We start from the raw sequence: 12,007 nt of genomic DNA on the forward strand, positions 1-12,007 counted from the left end.
TAAGAAAAGCCATTTCCATGAAACGCCCAAGCGGGCACAGCTCACTATCCAAACTAAAGCGCCCAACACGCAGCTTCTCCCTTGGGAGGGAAAGAGAAGACTGAAACAAGTGTCCACACTTTTGGCTTTGCGGGGAGGGGGACTGGCTGGGTCTTGCCTGACTCACCTCACTGAGGGGACCAGCATACCTCAGATGCCTGGGGGCCACAGAGCCCAAAAGCTCAGCAGTTTATTTTAGCTCCAGAGAGCCTGCAGTACTGCAGCCAGACACCAGAGGGAGCAAGACGACAAGCTCTTGAAAAAGAAACCAGCAAACCTCTCTAAGGAGCGAATCACACGGGCAAACCCAGAAAGGGCACGTCCTTCCAGAGGATTTGAGAGGCCCTCAGGATCCTTAGGCTGATTGGTGAAGGTCTTCCCCTGTACGGTGCAGCCCCTGAAGACGTGACTGGTCTTTCAAATGCACAAAACACAATAGAAGAAGAAACCAGGAAGCATAACCCAATCAAAGGAACAAAATAAATCTCCAGAAACAAATTTAAAAAAAAAAACAAAACCCCCCAGAGATCTATGAATTACCTGACAAATATTCAAAATAATCATCTCAAATACAATGCAGAACTCAGGCAAACAGCTAAACACAATCAGGAAAACCAGGCATGAACCAAATGAGGATATGAATAAAGAGAAACTATTAAAAGGAACCCACTGGAAATTTTGGAGCTGAAGGATAAAATAAATGGGTTGAAAATTTTTCCCTAGAGGGAATCGACAGCAGACTTGATCAAGCAGAAGAAAGAATTAGCAAACTCAAAAAGACAGGCCATTTTAAATGACAGAGTCAGCCTACGGCCGTACATACCACCATGAACATGCTCGATCTCGTCTGAAATTACAGAGTCAGAGGAACTATAGGAAAGAAGAATAAATGGAAGCGAGCAAAGCTTAAAGGACACCATCAAGCAGACCAGTATCCACACTGGGGGAGCCCAGGAGAAGAAGAGGGAAAGAAAGGGGTGGAGAGCTTATTAGACGAAATAATGGCCAGCCCTGGCTGAGGGCTCAGTTGGTTGGAGCACCGTGCAGTACATCAAAAGGTTGTGAGTTCAATCCCTGGTTGGTGAGCGTGTGAGAGGCAACTGATCAATGTTTCCCTTTCATATCGATGTTTCTCTTTCTCTCTTCCTTTCTCTAAAAATCAGTGAATATATCCTCAAGGGAGGATGAAAATAATAATAATAATAACAATGGCCCACACTTTCCAGATCTGAGGTCAGAAATGAACATTTCAATTCAGGAATCTCAACAGACTCTAACTAGGATAAATCAAAGGGTCTATACCAAGGCACATCATACTCAAACTGTCGAAAGTAAGAGACAAAGAGAGAATCTTGAAAGCAGCAAGAAGGAGGGGGTTCGTCTCATACAAGGGAATGCCCCCCAAATGATGATCAGATTTTCCAGCAGAAGCAGAATAAGTAGGAGGTAGTGGGATAGAATATCCAAAGTCCCTCAGAGACGGGCTCCTGGGCAAGGCCATCAGAGAATGGGTACCCTCCTCCCGGGATCTCGGCAGCACGAACTGGGGACAATGGCCACCCAGGGAAATCCTCCCCCCCACACACACTGCCCCCTGGGAATGCCAGGCAGGCTGACACCTGGGTCTTCAGTTCGCTGAGAACTGGCACTCTTGGTTTGGCCCAAGGAGTGGGTTCTACAAGAAAAGATGGAAGAAAAGTGGAAGCGACTAGAAGGCAGAGAAGAGCTTGGGGAGTGAGCGCAGCTCTCTGACGATGGGTCTTCCTTTTGTGTCTCTGTGAGACCTGACGCTGTGAAGTTAGAGAAATAGGCCACACCCCCACTTGGCAGAATGAGCCTGTGCTTGGACATTTGGGAAGATATGATAAAAAGTACCAGGAGTGATTGGAGCCCCGAGATCACCCATGAGTGGCTCCTCACATCGCGACTGTGTTATAAAATGTTCACGAGAAGTGTGCGCCCCTTGGACGTCACTTGGGCACACCAGGAGGGGCACCTGTCATGGCCAATGAGAAGTGAGTTCAATGGGGGGATAGGCCTGAACCCTGAGAGCAAGGCCACCTGCCACTTGTCCCATGACACAGGGGCAGGTGGGTGGCCAGATGGGCCATGGGGAAAACCAAGCCACCCTGCCCTCTCTGGGTACAGGTGATGATCTCCAGCTTCTGCGTGGGGGCTCCATTCTGACCTGGCCCCGCACACTTGCCTTTAATCCTGATTTAGGGAGCTCCAAAATGCAGGACGATTAAGCCTGGGAATGGGCAAGAGCAATAACATTTGGGCTTAGTGTGAAGTTAATTCTTTCCACTCTTTGGGGCCTGGAGACACGCAATGAATACAGATTTCTAATGGCATGTTTGATGACCTGAGATGTCACCATCCCTTTTTTGCAAGAAGTTACCAGGCTATTCACTGTTAGAAGCAGCCTGCTCCCAGGCCGAGAACTCTCCCCTTGGCCTTGATCTTTCTCTGGGTGCTGCTACCCTGAGCCTTTTTTCATCATTGATCCCAAGCCAGTGAAGCCTTTCTGCATCCTGACAACTAATGTGACCACTTTTCAGGGGCAGACGGAAAAAGAGAGAAAGAAAGAGAGAGATGTAGAGGCAAAAAGAAAAAGTAACAGGCAGATAGAAGGACACAGGGGGGACGAGGTGAGGCAGACGCATCAGGGACAAAAGTCAGTGTCATTAGTGAAAATCAGGAGTGGGGGCCTCCTGTGGACGCCAGACATGATGAACCCACAGCCGAGCAACACACCCCACTCAGGGCAGATATGGCTGATCGGTCTTGAATTCTGTGTCTTTGATCCCTGCTTTGTACCAAATGTCTTTCCAGAAAGGAGACCAGGCAGGCAGCCTTGCATGTGGCAGGAAGCTCTAATGGAGCAGTGCCTTTATTCTGCCTCAGAAATGTTTACATCTACTTCCTCCTGGCAAAAGGCAAGCTCCTTGCGGGCAGGGAGCGTGTCTTTCTGAATGAAAACCGAGGTACTAGTTTCTGCAAATGGACGGCTTGCATCGTCAAAGTTCATTCTTTCTAAATCAGCCCCTTCTGTCCCCACTACAAGTTCAGCGGCTCAACCCACAGATTCCTGGAACTGAAAGAGAAACAATGATTCTGGGAAACAGAGGCCCAGTGACATCTTCCCAGGGAGTTGGGGTGACAGCCGCCAGTGCCGCAAAAGAGACTGGAGTGGGGGTGAGGAAGCGGGCAGGCTATGGTGCTTTCCGAGACGTGTACAGACCAGGGTTGGTGTCAGTGAACTTGACCGTTGTGTGCCCAGTCGAAGGGCAGTACAGGAGTAGCTGGTATGTGTGTGAATTCTCTAAGAGCCAGAATTTTTGGTTAACACCAGCCCAGAGAACTAGGATGGAGAATGAGGGTCATTCCGAAAATGATGACTCTCAAGGCCCCTGAAGACTTCGCGGTCTTCCAGCCCCTGAGCCACCAAAGTCCCTTACATAGGATGGTCTCCACCCGAATTCCTCTGTCACACCCTTCATACTTTCCCCATCCTTCCCAGGGTACGGATAAAGCACTTTTTAAAAAAGAGTTTATTTATTTTTAGAGAGAGGGAAAGGGAGGGAGAGAGACACCTGTGTGAGAGAGAAACATTGATCCACTGGTTGCCTCTTGTATGCGCCCCAACTAACCGGGGCCAAACCTGCACCCCAGGTGTGTGCCCTGACTGGGAATCAAACCAGCGGCCTTTTGCGTTGTGACGCAATGCCCAACCCACTGAGCCACACTGGCCAAGGTGAGATAAACTGCTTAAAAAAACAAACAGAAAACTCTAAATAAACATGCCATGTATCCCCCACTTTTTAAAAAGATTTTATTTATTTATTTTAGAGGGGAAGGGAGGGAGAGAAACCAATGTGTGGTTGCCTCTCGTGCGCCCCCTACTGGGAACCTGGCCCGCAACCCAGGCCTGTGCCCTGACTGGGAATCGAACAGGCCACCCTTTGGTTTGCAGGCCAGAACTCAATCCACTGAGCCCCATCAGCCAGGGCACCCCTAATTTTCTTATTCGCCTGAGCTCACCTCAAACATAAGTAAGGGTCTCAAAGCAAGGATGTAGAGACAGAAGACACATGTTTGGGAAGCTGGAAGGCAGATGGATCGACTTTGGCCTTGACTCAGCAGAGCAGGAAGAACTGAAACTTAACTTCCTTCAGCAGGAGTGACTGACACCAGGTTGAACTGCACCTGCCGACCCCAGAAAAGTCCACTCTTTGGAGGCATTGAAAGCCCTGGGGAAGATATGAAAGCAGAAATAGTTGCAGGTCGGCCTAATAACCTGTTAAATCTCCAGAGTATCTCCTTCACCACCAGGTGACTTCCCTCGCCTGTCCTGGAGGAGTACAAAGTACGCTGTACAATGAGGTTGAATCATAAGGCCTCTGGGTGTGGGAACACCAGGCACGGCTAAGGAAAAGCATCCCTTCTGAAAACAGGGCACAGACAGAGGTGACATGCCCAGAAACGGGTTCCTCTCACGCAGCTCTGAGAACCTTGGCAGCCACACTTTATTTATAAAATAAAAGTCTTATTTTTATTTAAATGTGTATATATAAATATATATATACAGCCCTGACCGGTGTGGCTCAATGGATTGGGCGTCATCCTGCAAATCAAAAAGTGGCCGGTTCAATTCCCAGTCAGGGCACATGCCTGGGTTGCGGGCCAGGTCCCCGGGTTGGGGGGCACTCGAAAGGCAATTGATCGATGTTTCTCTCTCACACTGATGTTTCTCTCCCTCTCTTTCTCCCTTCCTTCCCCTCTGTCTAAAAATTAATGAATAAAATTAAATCTATAGATAGACGCTGGCCCCCCCAACACACCAGGCCCGTGACAGAGCCTTGTCCCTGGCCTCACCAGCCAGGCCGACTCTCAGAGCGCCTACTCTTCAAAAGAACGTTTCAGGAGACCCCCTAACAGCGGGTATCACAGGGCTCAGAGGCCCACTGTGGGGGCTCTTCACCCTGGAGAGGTGCCTCTGTTGAGACCCAAATCCTTCCACTTGACCACCCTGAGCAGCCACCACTTTCTCAAAGTAGATTTACTTTCAATCGCCATTTGTTAAATCTGCCCCCTATAAACCTTCGGGGGCTGGAGGGATTAAGGCTGATTACGATGTTATAGAAGGACCCGGAGTGGGGTGAGCGGCGGGAGTCAGGCCCCAGAGGTCAGCCCTGCTCCTCCTCCTGGGCCTTGTCCCAGGCTGCCGGCCCCCTCACCTAGCCTGGGGCTGCCCCTGTGGGGCTCCATCTCTCCCCGCCCAGGGGTGCAGGAGGCAGGGTCATGGGTCCCCAGCGGAAGATGAGCAGCTCTTTCAAGCGGGGCTCACTCAAGAGCTCCACGTCGGGGTCACAGAAGGTGAGTGAGCTTTATTGGGTGACCTGCAGGCACAGGGACAGAAGGACAGAGGGACTCTGGTCTCCAGCTCTACCATGTGGGAGTGCCGGACAGTGGGCTCCTGTCCTCCGAAGGCTGTGGGGGTGGGGTGTCGTTCCTTCAGAGCTGAGGCTTCCCGCCTCCTTCTCCGAAGATGGTCCCCCTTTCCTGCCGTTGTGATCAGCGTTTGTCATCGCCTGGCTGCTGCCACCTTCACAGCCACAGTTCAGAGCCCACCCCGGCGGCCTTTGGGGGCGTGAGCAGGTCAGATCCTCTGACCACGCGGCACACCCACCCCCAGAAGTTCTGGGCTTTGGCGCTTGATGATTCTGCCCCCTTAGCTCTTTGCGTGGGACCCTCAGCTCACTCTTCGTTCTCCCTCGCATGTCTGGGGGAGCACCATGTGGGCAGGCTTTGCGAGACCCTCGGTGAGGATTGGAACCATCTCCCAGCACCTGCGGTGCAAATTGTGGGGAAGGTGCCGTGATGCCCCGCCCCCCCCCCAGTCTTGCAAAAATGTGAGTTGATTCGAAGCCTACACTTCCTGTTCCCTATGCTGCGTTTTATGAACCTCTGAGCGCAGGGAGTCTGGACAGGCCTCACCCTTCTGCCCTGACAGCTGCTCGGTTCTGGGGGGTGAGGGCCAGGTCACACGGGGCCTCTGACACCCCCTCACTGAGTGAGCCTCCCAGGCTCAGTGGGGCGTCTCGGCTCCTTCCACTGCGTGGAGAAGGTGGCAGAGGCCACAAGCAGACCAGGAGCGGTAGCAGGAACAGGCCCTGGGGGAGAGAGGGAATGCATCTGCCCCCCACGCACTCACCGACCCCCCCACGGCATGCTGGGCAGTGCTGCGGGAGCCAAGGACCTGGCCAGGCAGCAGAGTGGGGCCGGTCATTCAGCTGCGCTGCAAACAGAGGACTGACGTGGGGCCACATGTCCTGCACTGCGAGTGTGTGCATAGAATGTGAGCGCCCACCTGGGGTTTTGTCGCTGTTTGCTTCCAAAGAGGAGATTCCAATCTTTCTCTGTGTTTGGGGCCTAGACAATTTAAGATTCTCAGAACCAGCCCAAGCCCCTCATTTGAGGAAACTGAGATTCTGAAAGGACAGACCTGCTGAACTCGGGTGGGCCTGCCCTGCCCACCAGGGGTTGCTCAGCACCGAGCCACAGGGACCCCTGCTGCTCCCCGCACTTGACCCTCCCGCTGTTCCCTGACAGCCCCGTGGTTCCCTCAGTCTGTCACTCAGGCCACGCCCACCTGAAACAAGCCCCTCCCACTGGCCCTTCCCCTGTAATTTGCCTTCCTGCGGAGATCACCACTTTATACGATGAATCCACCTGTTTATTCATCCTCAGTGCCCCTAGACCGGCAGCCCCAGGGACCAGGGTTTGGTCCGCCTTTGTCTGCTAGCTCAGGGAACACTGAAGAATGAACGAGTCAATTCCCGGGTCCTGGGGGGAGCTTGGATGGAGACGAGGCCTTGGACAGGCTTGGCCTGCACGTGGCACTCACTGGTGTCTTTGGTCATTTTCCGTATTGCAGCCTGATTCCTACGGTGTCGTACTCCCCGGTGGTTAGAGACTGAGTGGGACCCATAACCAACCCAGCGCGATGTGCCTGCACTCGGGTTTGCTGGCCCCTGGCAGAAACTGGGAGGTCTGCAGCCGGGAGGGGTGCTGTAGCCGCCACCGCCCAGGCCCTCTGAAGTAAATGTGCTTTGCAATTATCGGGGATCATAGCTACTAGCAAAGGGGCATGGCTGGAGGTTGGGGGGGGTGTTTATTTTGTTGAGTAGCCCCCGACCACTCTAAGGCAGGATTAGGGCGCTCTGAGTAGCAAGTAAAAGAAATGGACGGACTGGGCAGGTGCCAGATGGCGCAGAAGGGCAGATCAGCAAGGCTGCGCAGAGAGGTCGCCTGCTAGGGTTGCTCGGAGCTGCCTGCGCCCTGGCTGCACCGCCTGGCGCAATCTGGGCAGGGGGTGAGGGCGCTGTCCAGGGTAATCTGTGCTGTGGCCTGGGACGTGGGGCGGCAGCTGGTGGGGCTAATGCTCCTTAATACTTGCTTTCATGTGATTAATGCCTATGGATAAACCCTTGAAACCAGGAGAGCAGGCCCGAGCTCTAAGCCCGCCAAGAGCATCACTTTGGGTTATGCTGGGCGCCGAGAGGTATTTTAGCGATTGATATTTTGGGGACAAGCCATCATTTTAAAGTGTAGGGCAAGTAATCAAGAGATGGACCAAACTCATGGGGAGCCCAGGCAGGACGGGAGGGAGATGGGCCGAACCTGGGGTTGGGGTGTGCAAGTCCCTGGGGCCCCCGAGTGTCCTCTCCCTGCCACACACACACACACACACACACACACACACACTCACCTCCCCTAGGCCCCTCCTCCCCCCTTCACCGTCCCCCCTCGCGGACCCCCCAGGTGACGCCAGTCACAGACACCGTGAGATTTTGCCACTTCTCTCTGTAAGCTCAGTTGCTACTCTCCTTCACACACAACGTCTTTTACTCCTTTTTGTCCCTATGTTCCTAATAAAAGACACTTCTGATCTATCAGCTTGAAACATTCAAAAATTGCCATTTGTGGAGGTCCAAAACAGTCGAAGAGCTTTGTCCTGTATTTTTAGAAAGTTGGCAAACGAGACAGAGCCAAGGACCGCGGGAGGGCAGTTTGGTTCTGGAGCGGCCAGGAGGGGGCAGCAGAGAGCTGAGCCCGCAGGCCTCCGGGCTCACCGGGTGGGCTGCGGACAGAGCAGGCCCAGAGGACGGCCTATTGCAGTCCTTTTGCCAGAAGACCCAAAGTAGAGAGAGCCACAGTGCCCAGAACCTCTTACTTGGACAGAGCTGAAGGGTAAGCCCAGGGTGTGACAACTGTACTAACGGTTACTGTATAGGCCCTCCTGCCCCTTGCAGGCCAGCTTATCCTCAGGGCAGAGCCTCTGGACAGGGTTCCCCGCGCCCCCCCCCCCCCGCCCCCACCGCCGGCGCTCCTTCTCAGTCCACAGTGCAGAGGTGACCTCCTGGCCCAAAGCAGCACGCCCCCAACTGGGGACTGACCCCGCAGCCCAGGCACGTGCCCTGACCGGGAATCAAACCCATGAGCTTTCAGTTGTACCAGCCGACCCTCCAACCCCCTGGGCCACTCTGGTCAGGGCTCAAGAACACAGCCAGCTTAAAGGAAGAAAAGGTCAAGTCGACTTTCATGTAATTGGACCCACATTTTGGGAGACTGGCCATCCATGCGGAGTTAAGATTGAAGAAGCATTACCACAGGGTTTGGAATTTGGAAGTCCCCTGCTAGGTCCCACCAGAGGGCAGGATGTCACATTCAGACTTCTAGAGATTCCTGCACAGTGACTCACTGGGGCTTCCTACGTGCGAATTAACTAGACGTCAGGAATTTGGTGAGAAGGAAACCCAGCTCCAATAATGCTCTCTCCTTGGAACTTCCAGAAGCTTCAGCAGACCAGGCTACCGCCCTTCCTCCTTTGGACAGACTTGCCACACTAGTTCTTTTTTTTTCCCTTTTTTTTTTAAAGAGATTTTGAGAGACAGAGAAACATTGATTTGTTGTTGCACTTATCGATGCATTCATTGGTTGATTCTTGCATGTGCCCCGACTGGGGATCGAACCCATAACCTTGCAACCTTGGCATATCAGGACGATGCTCTAACCAACCGAACTACCCAGCCAAGGCAACCAGCTCTTGACATTCATACCACGTGGTAGGACTCCTACAAAGCTTTGACACAATGGATCATTTCCACCGCAAAGTCACTGGCTCTATTTTCATTGTAGAGATTATTCTGGAAACTGGAAAACACTTCATGTTTGGCAGGTTTTTTTCTCCCATGTGCTTGTTATCCTGGCTCGAGTCATCTGCCAACATTGCAACATAAGGTCCTGCGGAGCCCGAGTCCTCTGCACTGACCAGCAATGAGCCACGTTAATAACTCCCGCCCTTGCCAGCCTGGGGGCCTTGGGCAGTAAACAGGGCAGTGTGAAAAACGCTGAATGTGAGAACATCTAAACCTGCAGAGAATTTTCACGAGGGTTTACTGGCGCCAAGCTAGTGACATGCCAGGAAGCGAGATTTCGAATGCTCCAGAGAATGGCAGTTTTTCGGTTTCTTGTATGCATTTAGAATTAAGGAGAGAACTCAGGAAGAGATGTGAAGGAGGGAGAAAGGGTGGGGTGAGGGGGGAGTCTCTAGGCCTGCAGGTTACAAGATCACCAAGGTCTCAGGCTCCCTTGAGGGAGATTTAACAAAAGTATGTTAGCTTATTTGCAGAGACAGCAGATAAGGCTTGCTAAAGGCTGAGAGAAGCCTTTCACTGACTACATTCTATGCCTGGGGCATGACCACCCACCATGCATGACCTGTCCAGTTGAGAATTTCTGATCAGATCGCCCGGTGGGGTTACTTTCCCTCCCTGGGCTTGTCAGGTTTATTACAGAGCCCCTTTTCCTTCACAAAAGGCTGCTGCCAATGATGACATCATTGACGGGGCTGGGAACCCTTGAGAGAGTGATCGGCATATTTGGCCACCTTGGCCCCCAACGGTCACCAGGAACACCCTCTAGCTTTCAGACGGCGGAGAGAGCTTCCCACGCCTGCACTCCAAATGGCTGAGCATGTTACTTGTCCCCCCCGTGAAAAAACCTGCTTTGTTTTTCTGTCACTAGGGGAGGGAGTTGCCGAGAAATGGAGGCAGCGTTTGTGGTTGAGTAGAGGCACCAATAGACCGGTAGGGGTCTGCCTCATCTCCTTTTCCGTTTTGTCATTTTCTGCGATTATCTTTGACAGCCAGACCAAAGATTTTAAATTCCTCTCTGGCCTTCTTCATCTGTGAGGGCATCGTTCAATGAAATATGAGTTTAATTTACATATATATACTTGTAATAAATAAACAAATATATAATTTACATATTTTTTGGTAAAGATATACATATCCTCACCCAAGGATATGTTTATTGATTTTATAGAGGGGAAGGGAGGGGGGAGGGATGGGAGAGAGAGAGAGAGAGAAACCTCACTTGGTAGCCTCCCCTGTACACCGAGACGCCACAACCTTTTTGCGATGCACACAATAACGCTCCAACCAAATGAGCCACCCGACCAGGGCACCAAAGAAGTATTTTTAATCTACATCGTCCCCCTCTTTATTTCAGAGATCCTGCAAATCATTCCTAAGTCAACGCTACTTTGTCTTCAAGTGTATGCGATTTGCTGTGTTTCTACATTTGAATGGGAATGATCAGTATAAGCTCATGATGGATTTTCTTGTATAGGTTATATATTATTATTATATTATATATAGTGACTATATTATTATGTATGTGCATGCACACGTATATAGTTGCATAGTTTTGCCCCCTGCAAAGGCCCGGAAAGCATTCCATTCAGAAGCAGATACCGGTTTCTTTTTTTTTTTCTCCTTTTTAAATATTTTATTTATTTATTTGTAGAGAGGGGAGAGGAGAGAGAAAGAGAGGGAGAGAAATATCCATGTGTGGTTGCTTCTCATGTGCCCCCCACACCAGGGACCTGGCCTGCAATCCAGGTATGTGCCCTGACTGGGAATCGAACCGGCGACTTTTTTATTTGCAGGCCAGCGCTCCATCCACTGAGCCACACCTGCCAGGGCCAGGAACTGGTTTCTAAAGACTGTTGCCCAGGAACTCAGGCTCCTTGGAGAAACGGCTGAGAAATATCCAGGTCTAGGGCAAGAAATGTACCAGATAAACTGAAAACATCTTTTCATTGCAGACAGCAAGGCAGTCTGAGACGCCCGGTGGGCTGCTGGGAGGACGCCCATCGGGACACTTTGGGCAACAGTGAGGAAAGTCACTGCTGTGGATTGAAAGGCTGTGGTGTACATGTGCGTCAACCCATGAATCCATACTGACCCTCAGAAACCCAGGGATGCAGGAGCCTCCTTGGGATGAGATGAGATGAAGCGAGGGAACCACTTTATACATGAATGCCAGCTAGTACATGAAGAAGGATATGTTCATTGATTTGAGAGAGAGAGGAAAGGAGGGAGAGAGAGACACAGACATCCATGTGAGAAAGAAACATCGTTCGGTTGCCTCTTGTACACACCCTGACTGGGGATCAAACCTGCAACCTGGGCAGGTACCCTGACCGAGAATCAAACCTGCCAAATTTGGGTGTGGGGAGACCTGACCGCCCCTGCACAGAGCGTTATACAGAGGACAATTTCAGAACTGGGGGGTTTCTTTCCTGCTAGCAGTCACTGAGAGCCGGAATGACCACGTATATTGCTACACAGAGCTCCCAGGATGGCAGGCTCGGGGGGACTGTGGCTGCAGGCCCTGCAGGCTGCTTGCTGGTGGAGCGGGGATGGGGGGGGCGGGGTCCAAAGCACCCAGACGGGAATCAAGAGTCAGGTGGGACTCACGTGGCATTCACATGCAGTTCACCTTGCCCTCTGGCCCAGCCTCAGAGGGCTTGGAAAAAGGATCGAGGAGATTACTGTCAAGAGTTTGGCCTCCCTGGGCTCCCCGGCCAGGGGCCCGGAATAAGGGCTTCTGAAGG

The 12,007-nt window shown here is 52.0% G+C and overlaps 1 protein-coding gene across 5 annotated transcripts in view; it reads left to right on the plus strand.

Moving 5' to 3' along the window:
* Positions 1-5,226: 5,226 nt before the first annotated feature.
* Positions 5,227-12,007, plus strand: part of TRPM1 (transient receptor potential cation channel subfamily M member 1) — a 67,910-nt gene continuing 61,129 nt past the window's right edge. For all 5 annotated transcript variants that reach the window (XM_024561753.3, XM_045196382.2, XM_053912318.1 and 2 more), the window contains exon 1: positions 5,227-5,418. In XM_024561753.3, coding sequence (XP_024417521.2) covers positions 5,344-5,418 — 75 coding nt within the window. In that variant the 5' untranslated portion in view covers positions 5,227-5,343. The remainder of the gene's footprint in view (positions 5,419-12,007) is intronic.

Source organism: Desmodus rotundus, chromosome 10, assembly GCF_022682495.2.
Source record: "Desmodus rotundus isolate HL8 chromosome 10, HLdesRot8A.1, whole genome shotgun sequence".
NCBI lineage: Eukaryota > Metazoa > Chordata > Mammalia > Chiroptera > Phyllostomidae > Desmodus > Desmodus rotundus.